Below are 20,106 nucleotides of genomic sequence, written 5' to 3' on the forward strand. Positions count from 1 at the left end.
ACCCTGTGTCCTAAACCCTGACTGTAGTGGTTGTTGTAATAGTACTGTGTCCTAAACCCTGTGTCCTAGACCCTGTGTCCTAAACCCTGTGTCTTAAATTATGTGTCCTAAACCCTGTGTCCTAAACCCTGACTGTAGTGGTTGTTGTAATAGTACTGTGTCCTAAACCCTGTGTCCTAGACCCTGTGTCCTAAACCCTGTGTCTTAAATCCTGTGTCCTAAACCCTGTCCTAGACCCTGTGTCCTAAACCCTGTGTCCTAAATCCTGTGTCCTAAACCCTGACTGTAGTGGTTGTTGTAATAGTACTGTGTCCTAAACCCTGTGTCCTAAACCCTGTGTCATAAACCCTGACTGTAGTGGTTGTTGTAATAGTACTGTGTCCTAAATCCTGTGTCCTAAACCCTGTGTCCTAAACCCTGTGTCCTAGACCCTGACTGTAGTGGTTGTTGTAGTGGTTGTTGTAATAGTCCTGTGTCCTAAACCCTGTGTCCTAAATCCTGTGTCCTAAACCCTGACTGTAGTGGTTCTTGTAATAGTACTGTGTCCTAAACCCTATGTCCTAGACCCTGTGTCCTAAACCCTGTGTCTTAAACCCTGTGTCCTAAACCCTGACTGTAGTGGTTGTTGTAATAGTACTGTGTCCTAAACCCTGTGTCCTAGACCCTGTGTCCTAAACCCTGTGTCTTAAATCCTGTGTCCTAAACCCTGACTGTAGTGGTTGTTGTAATAGTACTGTGTCCTAAACCCTGTGTCTTAAATCCTGTGTCCTAAACCCTGTGTTCTAAACCCGGTGTCCTAAACCCTGTGTTCTAAACCCTGTGTCCTAAACCCTGTGTCCTAAACCCTGTGTTCTAAACCCTGTGTTCTAAACCCAATGTAATAAACCCTGTGTCCTAAATCCTGTGTTCTAAACCCTGTGTTCTAAACCCGGTGTCCTAAACCCTGTGTTCTAAACCCTGTGTCCTAAACCCTGTGTCCTAAACCCTGACTGTAGTGGTTGTTGTAATAGTACTGTGTCCTAAACCCTGTGTTCTAAACCCGGTGTCCTAAACCCTGTGTCCTAAACCCTGTGTCCTACACCCTGTGTTCTAAACCCTGTGTTCTAAACCCAATGTAATAAACCCTGTGTCCTAAACCCTGTGTTCTAAACCCTGTGTTCTAAACCCGGTGTCCTAAACCCTGTGTTCTAAACCCTGTGTCCTAAACCCTGTGTCCTAAACCCTGACTGTAGTGGTTGTTGTAATAGTACTGTGTCCTAAACCCTGTGTTCTAAACCCGGTGTCCTAAACCCTGTGTCCTAAACCCTGTGTCCTAAACCCTGTGTCCTAGACCCTGGTTTACATTCTAAATACATTTCTCAGATAAAAAAAAGAGCAAAGTTGTACATTTACCCAGGATTCAATAATCTTATCCAGACCAGAAAGTCTTGAAATGGGGTTGATAAGTATGGAGATCACGACATTTAAAAAACATATCCTTCATCAGGCTGTCTATCTGAAACTCGATAGACATGAGAGGCATGGACTTTATGGCTCATCCACTCTCTGACAGGGTAGCTATAGATTACATAACAGCCTTTTTGTTTATAAACTGTAGAAACAGGAAGTGGAGAGACACTGGTTTAAAGATGAGGTAAGGCTTATTATTGAAACGCTATTTAGCGCGCACCACCGCTAACTAGCTAGCCGTTTCACATCCATTACATAAGCCTGGCTAGGACCCGTCCATGGTCTTCCTAAATAGTTACAGCGCCATGTAGCGGTGACGTCACTTGCTCTGAGACCTTGAAGCAGTGGTTCCCCCTTGCCTTGCAAGGGCCGCGGCTTTTGTGGAGCGATGGGTAACGATGCTTCGTGGGTGACTGTTGTTGATGTGTGCAGAGGGTCCCTGGTTTGCGCCCGGGTATTGGGCGAGGGGACGGTTTAAAGTTATACTGTTACACTTACCTGACTGTAGTCACCCAAAAACCAGAGGACAATAAAATAGAAATAGAACATAATAAATTCTACATTTGTCAACTTCTGTAAGAAACTGACATTGTATTCTGTCTATAGCTGGCCCGGCAGAACCAGTGGGACCTAAAGCTTTAGTGTGTGTGTTGCCATAGCGAGAAATTAAATCTTTAACCCCACGGTGGTGTCACTTGACTTGAGATCCTGCCGCTACTATGTTCAACAGCCAACCCTTCCCTCTTACTTTCACTTTATGACTTGCTATTTTCAATAGCAGAGAGCTGACAGCAGATGGCGCCGTTGTGGCTCTATTGGGCTCAAAGTCACTGCAACAAGCAGTCAGTCGTCAAATCAAATCAAATGTTATTGGTTCACATACATGTGATTAGCAGATGTTATTTGCGGGTGTAGCAAAATTCCTTGTGCTTCTAGCTCCGACAGTGCAGTAATATCTAATATCGAAGTAATATTTAAGAAATTACACGACATATACCCAGCTCGGATGGTTGATGTCCTTGATGATCTTTTTGGCCTTCCTGTGACATCGGGTGCTGTAGGTGTCCTGGAGGGCAGGTAGTTTGACCCCGGTAATGCGTTGGGCAGACCGCACCACCTTCTGGAGAGCCCTGCCGTTTCTGACTGTGCAGTTGCCTTACCAGGAGGTGATACAGCCCAATAGGATGCTTTCAATTGTGCATCTGTAAAAGTTTGTGATGGTTTTAGGTGACAAGCCAAATGTCTTTAGCCTCCTGAGGTTTAAGAGGCTCTGTTGTGCCTTCTTCACCACACTGTCTGTGTGGGTGGTCGATTTCAGTTTCTCAGTGACGTGTCCGCCAAAGAACTTAAAACTTTCCAACTTCTCCACCTCGGTCCCGTCGATGTAGATAGGGGAGCGCACCCTCTGCTGTTTCCTGAAGTCCACGTTCATCTCCTTTGTTCTGTTGACGTTGAGTGAGAGGTTGTTTTCCAGGCACCACACTCCCAGAGCCCTCACCTCCTCCCTGTAGGCCATCTCGTCATCGTTGGTAATCAAGTCTCCTCATGGAGGAGGGATGCTCATCATACTCTAGAATGGCCCTTTGGTTCAGGTCTGCCTAGCTGCGTGACAGTAGTAGGCTGCATCACAGCACTAGCTCTATCTAAATTCATCTTTATCAATTCCTTGCACCCTCTCTCCTCGCCTCGTTCACAAAGCCCATTGGAGAAGAAGATCCTGATGGTCGGGACCTTGGACCTTGTCCTTCAATACAGTTTGACAAGGAGGCGAAGAGATAGGATGCAAGGAATGCTTTAACATGGCCCCTCCTCTCTAACATGGCCCCAATCTCTTTAACATGGCCCCTCCTCTCTAACATGGCCCTTCCTCTCTAACATGGCCCCAATCTCTTTAAGCCCTTCCTCTCTAACATGGCCCCAATCTCTCTAACACGGCCCCAATCTCTTTAACATGGCCCTTCCTCTCTAACATGGCCCCTCCTCTCTAACATGGCCCCTTCTCTCTAACATGGCCCCTTCTCTCTAACATGGCCCCTCCTCTCTAACATTCCCTTTCTCTCTAACATAACCCTTCCTCTAACATGGCCCCACCTCTCTAACATGGCCCCACCTCTCTAACATGGCCCCTCCTCTCTAACATGGCCCCTGCTCTCTAACATGGCCACTCCTCTCTAACATTCCCTTTCTCTCTAACATAACCCTTCCTCTAACATGGCCCCTCTTCTCTAACATGGCCCCTCCTCTCTAACATTACCTTTCTCTCTAACATGGCCCTTCCTCTAACATGGCCCCTCTCATCATTCAAGATGAAACACTGCCAGCAAAACTCCCTCTATTGTACTCCATGCACCAGACAGCAATTTAGTCAGAGTTGGTTTGATTTAGTGTGTAATTCATTTAGCACAAGATTATTCATTCTCCAGGATATTCCTTTTTAGAAATGGAGGGCCAATCTCTAAATTGTTACTATAGGCCTCTTGCTGGATGATAATTGAATTGGTACATTATGCATGGACAAGACCAGAAAATACTTTACATGGGACTTTTTTTTTCTTAAAGTCAAAGTATAATTAAGAAATGCAGGCTATTCTGGAACATATTCAACAGTGTGACACGTTTATGGGACTTGGGTACACTCATTTGAACTGAATGGCTTTACAAGGTAGAGCCTGGGGTGTAATAAGGAAAGTGGTACTAGATTCAATCATCTGTTACATAATACATTCATTATAAAATCCCATTACATCCGGGATAAATGAGAAATTACATATATCAGGCCTGCACTTCAACCCGGCGAAACAAATGTGCCTCACCTACAGAGTTTGAGACATAAAGACACTGAAACATGAGATGCAAGCTGATGTCGCAGAGGAGACCAGCAGCTGATATTCTGCACGTACTCAATTCTGCGTCAGTTTCCTGCATCGTTTACGTCACCCTTCTCCGTGACCACTCATGTTGGATCAATTCAACAATTTGTAGCCTATTACATTTCTGCTGCATTTAGTTTTTTTTAGGCATGGATATCTCTTACGTTTTTTGGGGGGGTGACGCTAAGGTTTAAAAGACCCCAGATCATATTTTTTTTTTTTCTAGGCGAAGTCGTGATTCCGCTGGAGAACGTGCAGTATGTCTCGCACTCTCATATGCCGCGTGAGTCCATCCTAGCCAATCAGATAGCGAGGAGGAAATCACTTCCTGGATTCTGTCCACTTATCAGCACGGTGGACTGTCACGAGCGCCTTCTCTGTCGACCGAACGAGAGAGAACACTACCCTTGCACACGGTTAGGCCTGATAAAGGTAAGCTGGATACATGTATTGTATTTATTATTTTGCGACATTAGTTTACATAGGAATGACTATAATTGCTTATTGTCTCAAATGTTATAAAATATCCGCTAGTTTTAGACAATTTGTCTGATGACATTGTAGATGACATCTGATGACATATCCCCTTCATCATCATCATCATCATCACCGAAAATGCCGAGTTCTCTCAGTGGTCTATATCTTTGGTCTTTTGTATTTTCATTTTAGAGCTTTCAGTTTTTGGATGCTATTCATGACATGATGTTGCTTGGCCATGTCTTGAAGCTTGGTAGCTAGTCTATTTTAAACCGTCAGCTGGCGAGATGTTACTCATTTAGATACAGCAGCGTGTGAGTCTGGGGGAGAGGAAAGGGAGTCAAGTTGCAATCACATAGCTAGATAACAGTGTTTCCTAACTACTGAAATACTCTGCCACACCTTTCCGTACCATTTTTATTAGATGAAGACAGTTCACAATTGTTTGCTTGCCATTCACTGGTATGCAGTGTGGCCAAGTTAGTACTAGATGTGGGAGGGTGTAGCTACAGAATGTAGCAATCTGTCGCTGAAACAATGTAGCCAACTGTGGTTATTTTGTGGTTCTCTTTCGGAGATGTTGAGAAATCAATGTTACTATGTTTCTATTTGCACGTCGACAATGGAATAGACATAGTGCACATTTACTAAGATAAATATTGATATTAATAGTTTCATTTACAATCTTTATTGATTTTTATTGAACTTTTATTTAACTGGGCAAGTCAAATTGTTTTCCAATGGCGTCCTACCCCGGCCAGAGTCTGTAGTGACGCCTCTAGCACTGAGATGTGGTGCCTTTAGACCGCTGTGCCGCCTGGTGAGCCCCTCGGGAGCCCCATCTGTTAGAGATATTTTAACTTCCTTGTCATACCCACTCAGAGATAATGAAAAACAGGTCGAGGCAAGAAGCTGAATTTAATCCTGGAATGTCAAGTCTCTTTTGTAATTTCTTTCCATTGTGAGGAAGCCATTTAGGAAGCCTTTATCAGACAAGGCAGACGGACAAAAAAACACCACGTGTTATAACTTAATGTGTTATCGCTGTTATTACTACCACAGGGATTTGTTTTGTTTCCTTAAATGTCAGGGGACTTTAGGTGCTGTGTGGTTCCGACTGTAGGCTAAACATTACTGTGAGTGCTATAGAGATCAAGAGTCGTGTCTCTGTGTGTATGCGTCTGTTAATGCGGGCCGACAGTTGCCCCCTCTGCCCTCCCTTTCTGTCATTTTGAACCAGTGGCGAGTTTCCACACGATCTACATTTAAGGACAGAGTATTTTCCATTGGTCCAGAAGGGGTTGGTTGGTGGAGTGTCTGTCTGACAGGCTTCAGTGGTTGAGACTGGAGCATGGGGTTCATTCATGCATTTATAACAGTGGAGGGGTAGATGAACTGAAAGTCAAGGCAAATACAGATTTTAAAAAAACAAACAGATCTATACGCTATGTTCTGTATTACATAGTCCAGTCACTCGAGTGCAGGGTTCATCAACTCGTTTCAGCCGCGGGACGATTTTTCTTGAGCGGATGGTCAGGGGGCCGGAACATAATGACAAATCATTTGTAGACAGTAAAATTGACCGCAAGAAGCCCAAACAGATATAATATTTGATCATTTCAAACCTTGTATACTATCACGTGTCTCTCTATTATGCCATAGAAATACTTGGGAACAAATGTCCAAAAATTAAAATCACTTGGGAGCTGTTTTCCTGTTTTTTTTTATAGTCTTTTATGTCCAAGAATGAAAATTCGGAAAAAATTGCTGCGGCCAAATAAAACCACATCGCAGGCCAAATTCGTCCCTCTGGCCACTAGGTTGGGGAACTCTGCTCTAGGGGCAACCAGGGCCTTGGCTGTGTTCCAAATGGTGACCCATTCCCCTATATAGGGCACTAGTTTTTTATAGAGTTGGCATTTGGGAAGCTAGCTGAATATAGAGCCTCTGTCTGGTCTAAAATCTCTCTTTCCACACACTTGAGACTTGGAATGTGAAGAGATAGCTGGGCTGCTAATAGACCAGAGAAATGCTCAGGACTAGGCTACATCACGGTAAATGTATAAGGTAAGGTAGGTAAGCTCATAAGCCAGGGGTTAAGAAGACAAACCCACTGAGGTACATGTACAGTGCATTTGGGAAAGTATTTAGACCCCTTGACTTTAAAAAAAAAAAAAAGTTTCAGCCTTATTCTAAAATAGATTAAATTGTTATTTCCCAGGGCCTCCCGGGTGGCGCAGCATCGCAGTGCTAGCTGTGCCACCAGAGACTCTGGGTTCGAGCCCAGGCTCTGTCGCAGCCGGCCGTGACCGGGAGGTCCATGGGTCGAAGCACAATTGGCCTAGCGTTGTCTGGGTTAGGGAGGGCTTGGCCGGTAGGTATATCCCTGTCTCATCACGCACTAGCGACTCCTGTGGCGGGCCGGGCGCAGTGCACGCTGACCAGGTCGCTTGGGGCACGGTGTTTCCTCCGACACATTTGTGCAGCTGGCTTCCGGGTTGGATGCGTGCTGTGTTAAGAAGCAGTGCGGCTTGGTTGGGCTGTGTATCGGAGGACGCATGACTTTAAACCTTTGTCTCTCCCGAGCCCGTACGGGAGTTGTAGCGATGAGACAAGATAGTAGCTACTAAAAACAATTGGATACCACGAAATGGGGGAGAAAAAAGGGGGCACATTTATTTGTTCCCCCCCCCCCCCCTCATCAATCTACATGATGACAAAGCAAAAACAGGTATTAATACATTTTTGCAACTTAAAAAATTAAAAATAAATCAAACTGAAATATTACATTTACATAAGTATTCAGACTCTTTACTCAGTACTTTGTTGAAGCACCTTTGGCAGTGATTACAGACTTGAGTCTTCTTGGGTGTGACTCTACAAGCTTGGCACACCTGTATTTGGGGAGTTTCTCCCATTCTTCTCTGTAGGTCCTCTCGGTGATCCAGAGTAGCGGGGCGAAGGTATAGGACGACAGGCAGGTTCAGGGTCGGGGCGGGCAGAATAGTCAGAACCGGGAAACTAGAGAAACAGGAGCAGGGAAACAAAATGCTGGTAGGTTCTACGAACAAAAAAACCAACTGGCAACAGACAAACAGAGAACACAGCTATAAAAACACTGGGGATAATGGGGAAGATGGGCGACATCTGGAAGGGGGGTGGAGACTAGCACAAAGACAGGTGAAACAGATCAGGGTGTGACAGCAGCAACTTTGTACAGGTATTCTACACACGTGCATCACATGACATTGTCAGCAGCACTTCTTCTGCATTATCTGCACAGGCCTGAATATGGACTGGCTTTCATCAAGCTGTCCGCTCAACAGGAAGCTGGTTTTCATCAAGCTGTCCGCTCAACAGGAAGCTGGTTTTCATCAAGCTGTCCGCTCAACAGGAAGCTTCACTAATCAGTGCCTGTAATCTGGTTCAGGTTATTAATCAACCTACCAGGGTGTTTACAAACACTACAGGAACAACATCATCCACATGTATTGATTACAGTTTTACTAATACAGGTTATTAATGTTACATCTACCCCCCCCTTTTTTGAAAATTCTGTTAAAAATCGCGCAACTTTTCAGCGTCCTGCTACTCATGCCAGGAATATAGTATATGCATATGATTAGTATGTGTGGATAGAAAACACTCTGAAGTTTATAAAACTGGTTAAATCACGGCTGTGACTATAACAGAGCGTGTGTTTCATTGAAAAACGCAAGAAAAACTGCTCTCTGAAAGCAAAAAATAATTTCCATAAGTCACTTCCACCAGTTCTTAAAGGAGAACAGAATTTAATGGGAATTTGCCTGCACCGTCTACAAATTCCGCACGATGGCGCCATTGTACTAATTTTCAATCGAATTAATTGTTGGAAAATCCATCTGTCTGACACCAAGTTCTCCAGTCTTCACCCGGATGCAGTTCAGGGAGAGATCAGATTGCATTGTTTTTGAAGTGAGGACCTATTGAAGAGACATCGCCCTGTAATCGTTTTGATAGATTATAAACGTTTACTAATACCTAAAGTTGGATTACAAAAGGATTTCGAAGTGTTTTGTGAAAGTTTATCGTCGACTTTTTTAATTTTAAAAAATTACGCAGCGTTTAAAAACGATGAATTTTTCTGAATGACACTACTTCTATACAAAGCTATTTTGGGTATATATGGACCGATTTAAACGAAAAAAAGACCCAATAGTGATGTTTATGGGGCATATAGGAGTGCCAAGAAAGAAGCTCGTCTAAGGTAATGAATGTTTTATATTTTATTTCTGCGTTTTGGGTAGCGCCGTCTATCGCAAAATCTGTTGTTTACGTGTCGAGCTGGCATTTTGGGGGGTGCATGCTATCAGATAATAGCTTCTGATGCTTTCGCCGAAAAGCATTTTAAAAATCTGACTTGCTGGCTAGGTTCACAACGAGTGTAGCTTTAATTTAATACCCTGCTTGTGAATTTTGATCAAGGTTTGAGTTTTAACGAGTACATTTAGCATTTAGCGTAGCGCATTTGCATTTCCAGGTGCCTACTTGGGACATGTGCGTCTCAAGTAGATTCAAGAAGTTAATCAACCTACCAGGGTGTTTACAAACACTACAGGAACAAGATCATCCACATGTATTGATTACATTTTTACTAATACAGGTTATTAATCAACCTACCAGGGTGTTTACAAACACTACAGGAACAAGATCATCCACATGTATTGATTACATTTTTACTAATACAGGTTATTAATCAACCTACCAGGGTGTTTACAAACACTACAGGAACAAGATCATCCACATGTATTGATTACATTTTTACTAATACAGGTTATTAATCAACCTACCAGGGTGTTTACAAACACTACAGGAACAAGATCATCCACATGTATTGATTACAGTTTTACTAATACAGGTTATTAATCAACCTACCAGAGTGTTTACAAACACTACAGGAACAACATCATCCACATGTATTGATTACATTTTTACTAATACCGTAGAACTCTGTTCTGAAGCTGTATCCGTACCCATTGGATGCAGTGATCACAACATAGTGGCTATATACAGGAGAGCCAAAGTTCCAACAGCTGGGCCTAAAATAGTGTATAAGAGATCATACAAAAGATTTTGCTGTGACTCTTATGTGGATGATGTTAAAAAAATATTTGTTAGTCTGGTGTGATTAATGAGGAGCATCCAGAAGCTGCACTTGATGCATTAATGAAATTGCTTCTTCCAATTATTGATAAACATGCACCTGTTAAGAAACGGACTGTTAGAACTGTTAAGGCTCCATGGATTGATGAGGAATTGAAAAACTGTATGGTTGAAAGAGATGGGGGGAACAGGAGGGGCTAATAAGTCTGAGTGCACATCTGACTGGCGGACTGACTGCAAATTGAGAAATGATGTGACTAAAAGAAGAAGAAGAAGAAGAAACTGTATTATGAAGCCAAGATCAACGACATAAAGAACGACAGAAAAAAAACTTATGGGCAGAAAGACTAATTCAACTCCATCATCCAATCAGATGGCTTATTCATCACAAAACCATTTGATGTTGACAATTATTTTAATGATTACTTTAATTGGCAAAGTGGGCAAACTTAGGCAGTAAATGTTAACAACAAACAGTGAGCCATCGTATTCATGCATTAAAAAAACAAATAATTAAACAAAAGCACTGCAGGATTACATTTTGTAAAGTTAGTGTGGGAGAGGTGGAAAAAATATTGTTATCAATCAATAATGGCAAACCTCCTGGCATTGACAACTTAGATGGAAAGCTACTGAGGATGGTAGGAGTGGCTATAGAGTCAGCTATCTGTCATATCTTTAATCTAAGTCTAGAGAAAAATATTTGTCCTCAGGCCTGGAGGGAAGACAAAGTAAATCCACTACCCAAGAGTGGTAAAATTACCTTTACTGGTTCTAACAGCCAACCTATCAGCTTGCTGCCAGCTCTTAGCAAACTGTTGGGAAAAAAGGGTGTTTTACCTAATACAATGCTATTTCTCTGTAAACAAATTAACAACAGACTTTCAGCATGCTTATAGAGAAGGGTACTCAAAATGTACTGTACTGCACTGACACAAATGACTGATGATTGGTTGAAAGAAATTGATAACAAGAAGATTGTGGGAACGGTACTGTTAGATGTCAGCCTTTGACATTATTGACCATAACTTGTTGCTGAAAAAACCTATATGTTATGGCTTTTCAACTTCTGTCATAATGTCGATTCAGAGCTATCTATCTAATAGAGCACAGAGGGTTTTCTTTAATGAAAGCTTCTCTAATGTCAAACATGTAGAGAGTGGTGTACCGCAGGGCAGCTCTCAAGGCCCTCTACTCTTTTCTATTTTTACCAATGACCTGCCACTGGCATTAAACAAAGCATGTGTGTCCATGTATACTGATGATTCACCCATATAATCACCAGCAACCACAGCTAATGAAGTCACTGAAACCCTTAACAAAGAGTTGCAGTTTTGGAATGGGTGGCCAGTAATAAACTGGTCCCGAACATCTCTAAAACTAAGAGCATTGTATTTGGTACACATCATTCCCTAAGTTCTAGACCTCAGCTGAATCTGGTAATGAATGGTGTGGCTGATGAACAAGTTGAGGACACTAAATTACGTGGTGTTACCTTAGAGTATAAACTGTCATGGTCAAAACAAATAGATTGAATGGTTGTAAAGATGGGGACAAGACTGTCTGCTTTTTTTGACACCACACTCCACAAAGCAAGGAGCAGGCTTGAGTTTTTATCTTATCTTGATTATTGTCCAGTCATATGGTCAGGTACTACACATAAGGTCCTAGTTAAGCTGCAGCTGACCCAGAACAGGGCACCACGTTTTGCTCTTCATTGTAATCAGAGGACTGATATAAATACTTTGCATGCCAGTCTCTCTTGGCTAAGAGTTGAGGAGAGACTGACTGCATCACTTCTAGTCTTTATAAGAAACATTACCCCCCCCCCCCCCCCCATCAATCCTCTGAATCTCCCCCGTACATCCTCCCCCGCTCTCCCCACAACGACCAGAGAACCACACCCCTTCCCCGTGGGACTGAATGGAAAGAAAACATATAGATAAATATATATACAGTATAACTAGTTTGTATATGTGGGGATTTAGCTGAGATTTTTCTTTACAGAGTCAAGTATATTTATCCAGGCCTCAATTGTTTGTTGACGAGCACCATTCATTTTCACTGTTGATAATTCTGATGTTATAACTTCTAATAGTAACTGTATCCACTGGTTAAATGGGAGAGAGTGAGGTGGCTGCCATCTTAAGCGCTAACATCCTCTTTCTCATTTCCTCTCCAATCTCCACCTTCTTCCTCTCCTCTCTCCACCCTCTTCCTCTCCTCTCTCTCCACCCTCTTCCTCTCCTCTCTCTCCACCCTCTTCCTCTCCTCTCTCTCCACCCTCTTCATCTCCTCTCTCTCCACCCTCTTCATCTCCTCTCTCCACCCTCTTTCTCTCCTCTCTCTCCACCCTCTTTCTCTCCTCTCTCTCCACCCTCTTTCTCTCCTCTCTCTCCACCCTCTTTCTCTCCTCTCTCTCTCCACCCTCTTTCTCTCCTCTCTCTCTCCACCCTCTTTCTCTCCTCTCTCTCTCCACCCTCTTTCTCTCCTCTCTCTCTCCACCCTCTTTCTCTCCTCTCTCTCTCCACCCTCTTTCTCTCCTCTCTCTCTCCACCCTCTTTCTCTCCTCTCTCTCTCCACCCTCTTTCTCTCCTCTCTCTCCACCCTCTTTCTCTCCTCTCTCCCCACCCTCTTTCTCTCCTCTCTCTTCTCTCCTGTGTAGTTCCAGAACCATGTCGATCCTGAAGATTCATGCTCGTGAGATTTTCGACTCCCGTGGAAACCCCACCGTGGAGGTCGACCTGTACACCAAGAAAGGTAAGAGATAATACTGGAGCAGGGCTGTCTGTAAACTTTGTTCTCTCAAGGGTTTGTGTTCGACTTTGGGTGCATGTCTTGCAGACGCTGCCTTTGCCTGAATAATTTTTGTAACTTCTACTTTACATTATTAAGTCAGGTGGCGTGAGTGTTGTACACACCACTGTTCTCTCTAATGGGGCAGTTTGAACTGCTTGAGCAACATTGCATGAATGCACATTATCTTGGATATATTTAGCAACACACTACTGTCTGTACTGTGATTTGCAGATTATTTTTGTTTTGTTTAATGGTTTCCTGAATTGATCACTTTAGAGTGATGAATCCATTTTAAAGTGGTGGAACAGTCTGTCAGCTTATAACACCTAGCAGAGCTAATGCATCAAACATGTAATGTCCCTAGCAGGCAGCATTGGTCTGGCTCTGATTTAGTGCTCTGATGAAGTACTCTGATGAAGTACTCTGATGAAGTACTCTGATGAAGTACTCTGATGAAGAACTCTGATGAAGAGCTCTGATGAAGAACTCTGATGAAGAGCTCTGATGAAGAACTCTGATGAAGAACTCTGATGAAGAGCTCTGATGAAGCACTCTGATAAAGTGCCAACTCACTGTGATGCTGCTCATTGTGTCGTGCGGAAGTGGAGGAGGAGGAGGAGGAGGATGTCATTGTTTCCTTGGCCCAGTCCTTTAACGTTCATGCTGTTTATACAGTGCATTCAGAAAGTATTCAGACCCCTTGACTTTTTCCACATTTTGTTACGTTACAGACTTATTCTAAAATTGAATAAATTGTTTTTCCCCCTCAACAATCTACACACAATACCCCATAATGACATCACAATACCCCATAATGACATCACAATACCCCATAATGACATCACAATACCCCATAATGACATCACAATACCCCATAATGACATCACAATACCCCATAATGACATCACAATACCCCATAATGACATCACAATACCCCATAATGACATCACAATACCCCATAATGACATCACAATACCCCATAATGACATCACAATACCCCATAATGACAAAGCAAAAACAGATTTTTTGAGATGTTTGCAAAAAGCGATTACAGCCTTGAGTCTTCTTGGGTATGAGGCTACAAGCTTGGCACACCTGTATTTGGGGAGTTTCTCCCATTCCTCTCTGCAGATCCTCTCAAGCTCTGTCAGGTTGGATGGGGAGCATCGCTGCACAGCTATTTTCAGGTCTCTCCAGAGATGTTTGATCGTGTTCAAGTCCGGGCTCTGGCTGGGCCACTCAAGGACATTCAGAGACTTGTCCTGAAGCCACTCCTGCGTTGTCTTGGCAGTGTGCTTAGGGTTGAGGTCCTGAGCGCTCTGGAGCAGGTTTTCATCAAGGATCTCTCTGTACTTTGCTCCGTTCATCTTTCCCTCGATCCTGACTAGTCTCCCAGTCTCTGCCGCTGAAAAACATCCCCACAGCATGATACTGCCACCACCATGCTTCACCGTAGGGATGTTGCCAGGTTTCCTCCAGACGTTACGCTTGGCATTCAGGCCAAAGAGTTCAATCTTGGTTTCATCAGACCAGAGGATCTTGTTTCTCATGGTCAGAGTCCTTTAGGTGCCTTTTGACAAACTCCAAGTGGACTGTCATGTGCCTTTTACTGAGGAGTAGCTTCCACTCTACTATAAAGGCCTGATTGGTTGAGTGATTGGTGGAGTGCTGCAGAGATGGTTGTCCTTCAGGAAGGTTCTCCCATCTCCACAGAGGAACTCTGGAGTTCTGTCAGAGGGACCTCCCTGACCAAGGCCCTTCTCCCACTGATTGCTGCCAAAGGTGCATCAACAAAGTACTGAGTAAAGGGTCTGAATACTTATGTAAATATGATATTTTAGCTTTGTCATTATGGGGTATTGTGTGTAGATTGATGAGGACAATTTTTAAATTTTTAATACATTTTAGAATGAGGCTGTTAATGTAGTAACGTTGTAATACTTTGTAAATGTACTGTATCTCCATGAATTTAAAGTATAAAAAATACTTATTAGATCTTGGAATTGGAAGAAGTAACATTCATTCCGGAACATTCCACATTATAAGTGATGGAAAGGTCAACGCCTGCTTTGGTTAACAATAGCTTGTTGTTGACAAGACATGTGCTTATTGGAATAAAGTGGACTGAAATGCATAGGTTCCCATCACAAATATCATTGCAATGTGGAAACAATTATGTTCATAATAGCTCTGCTATGTTAATCAATAGTTTTAATCAATAGTTTTAATCAATAGGTATTTTAGGTATTCCAGCACTTGGCCTGTCTGTTTCTCTGTGTTCTAACATGTTCATTCAAATCAATTGAATTCAAAAATACAACAATTAACAAGACATGACATAACACCAATAGTTTTAACTCCAGGCTAGTCCCTTTCCAAGTGGCAGAGTGAGTTAGCTCCATGGTAAGGTTAGCCTATATCCTAGTCCTTTTCCAAGTGGCAGAGTGAGTTAGCTCCATGGTAAGGGTAGCCTATATCCTAGTCCCTTTCCAAGTGGCAGAGTGAGTTAGCTCCATGGTAAGGGTAGCCTATATCCTAGTCCCTTTCCAAGTGGCAGAGTGAGCTAGATCCATGGTAAGGGTAGCCTACTGTACATCCTACAACCTACTAGAGAGAGCTAGCAGATCAGATTGCATTGGTGGAGTGAAAATAGCTACTGTCTGTAATGGTACACTGCTTGGACAGCTCTACTGTGTTACTGTAATGGTTCCTACTGGGAAATGTTGGTCATACTGAGACACATACAGTAGAATTAGTGTTTCCCCTGTAGTCATTTATCAACAGAACATTTTATTTATTTTATTTTACCTTTATTTAACTAGGCAAGTCAGTTAGGAACAAATTCTTATTTTCAATGACGGCCTAGGAACAGTGGGGTTAACTGCCTGTTCAGGGGCAGAACGACAGATGTGTCTACTTACCCAGAGTCTGATGAATTCATGGATACCATTTTAATGTCTCTGCGTGCAGTTTGAAGGAAGTTGTTAACTAGCATTAGTGCAATGACTGCTAGCGGTTCCCATATACTTCCAGTCATTGTGCTAATGCTAGTTAGCAATGGCTCGCAAAACAACCTTCCACTTCTTCAAACTGTACACAGAGATATACAAATGGTTCATTTTGACTTGGGGGGGGGAGTAGAAAAATTGCTTGATTGTCAAAATCTCGCACTAGCCCTTTAAGATCATAGTGACAAGTGTCAACATGTATTTGTAGCACACAGAGTGAAATTTAGAAATGGCAGTGAGTGAGAGGGGGGAGAGGAAAGGAAGTCAAGGTGCAGCTAGATAAGTGTTTCCTAACTACTGAAATACTCTGCCACACCTTTCTGTACCATTTTTATTAGATGAAGACCGTTCACAATTGTTTGCTTGCCATTCGCTGGTATGCAGTGTGGCCAAGTTAGTACTAGATGTGGGAGGGTGTAGCTACAGAATGTAGCAATCTGTCGCTGAAACAATGTAGCCAACTGGTTATTTTGTGGTTCTCTTTCAGAGATGTTGAGAAATCAATGTTACAATGTTTCTATTTGCACGTCGACAATGGAATAGACATAGTGCACGTTTACTAAGATAAATATTTATATTAATAGTTTCATTTACAATCTGTTAAGAGTTAATCATTAAACTAGGGAGTACACACACACACACACGGCAAAATACTTCTTATCACACCCAAAGATATAAAATCAGGTGAAGGCAAGAAGCTGAATGAAATCCTGTAACGTCAAGTGTTTTATGACATTCTTCATTGTGAGGAAGTCACTTAGGAGATTATCATCAGGTTCTAATCTGTCATCGCTGGAAAACAGAAAACCCAAACCAGGCTGTTTTCCCAGATGCCACTACTTTAGCACTACTACTACTTTCAGTGTACCCCTATGATCCCTGGTCAAAAGTAGTGTACTTTGTAGTGAAAAGGGAACCATTTGACACACACAGTACTGTATAGTTGAATTCTATCACTAAACTTCAAACAGTTTAATGGCAGCTATCTTTAAACAATAGTTAAAGCTGGTGCTTTCAAAGTTGATTCTATTATATATTATTTGAAAGGTGATGTCATGACCTTTCAGAACCACTTGTAAAAACAACGTTTAAAGTCTATCAGGATTTCCTTTTCTTTTTTAAAGCAATTTATACAGGTAATTATGACATGTATCCTAGAGGTCGAAGGTCAAAGTTCTGTTTTACCTGAACATTCCTGAAAATGTGCTTCATTGATAGCTGTGAACCCAAGCTTTCCAATTATATACTGTATGATTTAAAGGGTATACTTGAGCAATAAGTAACATTCATTTCTGGAACATTCCACATTTATAAGTGATGGAAAGGTCAACACCTGTATACTGACATTTTTTTTTTGTGATAGGGTCAAATCCATGAGGGAATAGTGAATGGGATGGAGGGATGAATGAAAGAGTACTAACACAGAGGAAGCTGCCATTGCTGCGGTGCGATCACACATTTTACAACTAGGGACATAGACCTTCTAGAAATTCACTATGAGACATCATCACCCTGAGTCCAACTCCAGTCCTCCAGTACCCCTAACAGTCCAACTCCAGTCCTCCAGTACCCCCAACAGTCCAACTCCAGCCCTCCAGTACCCCCAACAGTCCAACTCCAGCCCTCCAGTACCCCCAACAGTCCAACTCCAGCCCTCCAGTACCCCCAACAGTCCAACTCCAGCCCTCCAGTACCCCCAACAGTCCAACTCCAGTCCTCCAGTACCCCCAACAGTCCAACTCCAGTCCTCCAGTACCCCCAACAGTCCAACTCCAGTCCTCCAGTACCCCCAACAGCACAACTCCAGTCCTCCAGAGTACCCCCCAACAGAACAACTCCAGTCCTCCAGTACCCCCAACAGTCCAACTCCAGTCCTCCAGAGTACCCCCCAACAGTCCAACTCCAGTCCTCCAGTACCCCTAACAGTCCAACTCCAGTCCTCCAGTACCCCCAACAGTCCAACTCCAGTCCTCCAGTACCCCCAACAGTCCAACTCCAGTCCTCCAGTACCCCCAACAATCCAACTCCAGTCCTCCAGTACCCCCAACAGTCCAACTCCAGTCCTCCAGTACCCCCAACAGTCCAACTCCAGTCCTCCAGTACCCCCAACAATCAAACTCCAGTCCTCCAGTACCCCCAACAGTCCAACTCCAGTCCTCCAGTACCCCTAACAGTCCAACTCCAGTCCTCCAGTACCCCCAACAATCCAACTCCAGTTTCCAGTACCCCCAACAATCCAACTCCAGTCCTCCAGTACCCCCAACAGTCCAACTCCAGTCCTCCAGTACCCCCAACAGTCCAACTCCAGTCCTCCAGTACCCCCAACAGTCCAACTCCAGTCCTCCAGTACCCCCAACAGCACAACTCCAGTCCTCCAGAGTACCCCCCAACAGAACAACTCCAGTCCTCCAGTACCCCCAACAGTCCAACTCCAGTCTTCCAGTACCCCCAACAGCACAACTCCAGTCCTCCAGAGTACCCCCCAACAGAACAACTCCAGTCCTCCAGTACCCCCAACAATCCAACTCCAGTCCTCCAGTACCCCCAACAGTCCAACTCCAGTCCTCCAGTACCCCCAACAGTCCAACTCCAGTCCTCCAGTACCCCCAACAGTCCAACTCCAGTCCTCCAGTACCCCCAACAGTCCAACTCCAGCCCTCCAGTACCCCCAACAGTCCAACTCCAGTCTTCCAGTACCCCCAACAGCACAACTCCAGTCCTCCAGAGTACCCCCCAACAGAACAACTCCAGTCCTCCAGTACCCCCAACAATCCAACTCCAGTCCTCCAGTACCCCCAACAGTCCAACTCCAGTCCTCCAGTACCCCCAACAGTCCAACTCCAGTCCTCCAGTACCCCCAACAGTCCAACTCCAGCCCTCCAGTACCGCCAACAGTCCAACTCCAGTCCTCCAGTACCCCCAACAGTCCAACTCCAGTCCTCCAGTACCCCCAACAGTCCAACTCCAGTCTTCCAGTACCCCCAACAGCACAACTCCAGTCCTCCAGAGTACCCCCCAACAGAACAACTCCAGTCCTCCAGAGTACCCCCCAACAGAACAACTCCAGTCCTCCAGTACCCCCAACAATCCAACTCCAGTCCTCCAGTACCCCCAACAGTCCAATTCCAGTCCTCCAGTACCCCCAACAGTCCAACTCCAGTCCTCCAGTACCCCCAACAGTCCAACTCCAGCCCTCCAGTACCCCCAACAGTCCAACTCCAGTCTTCCAGTACCCCCAACAGCACAACTCCAGTCCTCCAGAGTACCCCCCAACAGAACAACTCCAGTCCTCCAGTACCCCCAACAATCCAACTCCAGTCCTCCAGTACCCCCAACAGTCCAACTCCAGTCCTCCAGTACCCCCAACAGTCCAACTCCAGCCCTCCAGTACCCCCAACAGTCCAACTCCAGTCTTCCAGTACCCCCAACAGCACAACTCCAGTCCTCCAGAGTACCCCCCAACAGAACAACTCCAGTACCCCCAACAATCCAACTCCAGTCCTCCAGTACCCCCAACAGTCCAACTCCAGTCCTCCAGTACCCCCAACAGTCCAACTCCAGTCCTCCAGTACCCCCAACAGCACAACTCCAGTCCTCCAGAGTACCCCCCAACAGAACAACTCCAGTCCTCCAGTACCCCCAACAGTCCAACTCCAGTCTTCCAGTACCCCCAACAGCACAACTCCAGTCCTCCAGAGTACCCCCCAACAGAACAACTCCAGTCCTCCAGTACCCCCAACAATCCAACTCCAGTCCTCCAGTACCCCCAACAGTCCAACTCCAGTCCTCCAGTACCCCCAACTGCAGCCCCCAGACAAAAACACCTGATTCAACTTGCTTGATGATTGGTTGACAAGTAGAATCAGGTGTACTTGTCCATGGCCACGGGAAAAAAGAAGAGGTACTATTGGTGGTACTCGAGTGCCTAGATCAGAGTTGGGAAACACTGATATAGGGAACAGGGAATAAGGAATAAGGTACCATTTGGGATACACAAGTCTGCTGCTGTATAAAAATGGTATAGTTGGAGCAGAAAAGGGCTGCCAGATGTAACGTGTCTCTGATATATAACATAAAGGTCTTGAATTACATTCTCCGTTTCGTCTTTTGTCTCCGTTTCTATTCTCAGATCCAGTAGGAATCCTCTGGGGTGAAAGTGACTTTCACATCCTCTGACTGATGGGTTTTCTAACCACAAAAACAAAGCCATATTAGGCTATTAGTCGGGTAGACAAAGGTATCAAACAGAATGTAGAGGCTTATGATATAAAAAAAATATACCAATGAGTTCAAAAGTGTAACTTACTGCAGTTTTATTCTCGGGTTGAAGGGTGAATTCAGGCCTGGCTCGCAGTCGGCGT

At 44.1% G+C, this 20,106-nt stretch overlaps 1 protein-coding gene across 3 annotated transcripts in view; it reads left to right on the forward strand.

Moving 5' to 3' along the window:
- The first annotated feature begins 4,689 nt into the window (after positions 1-4,689).
- eno1a (enolase 1a, (alpha)) overlaps positions 4,690-20,106 on the forward strand; it is a 31,313-nt gene continuing 15,896 nt past the window's right edge. For all 3 annotated transcript variants that reach the window (XM_090185444.1, XM_036988981.2, XM_036988980.2), the window contains exons 1-2: positions 4,690-4,751; positions 12,604-12,698. Coding sequence is in view for 2 of the 3 variants with exons in the window: in XM_036988981.2 (XP_036844876.1) it covers positions 12,614-12,698 (85 nt within the window). In the remaining variant the exon portion in view is untranslated. The remainder of the gene's footprint in view (positions 4,752-12,603; positions 12,699-20,106) is intronic.

Source organism: Oncorhynchus mykiss, chromosome 9 (assembly GCF_057628025.1).
Source record: "Oncorhynchus mykiss isolate SJ-2025 chromosome 9, ASM5762802v1, whole genome shotgun sequence".
In the NCBI taxonomy this organism is placed as follows: domain Eukaryota; kingdom Metazoa; phylum Chordata; class Actinopteri; order Salmoniformes; family Salmonidae; genus Oncorhynchus; species Oncorhynchus mykiss.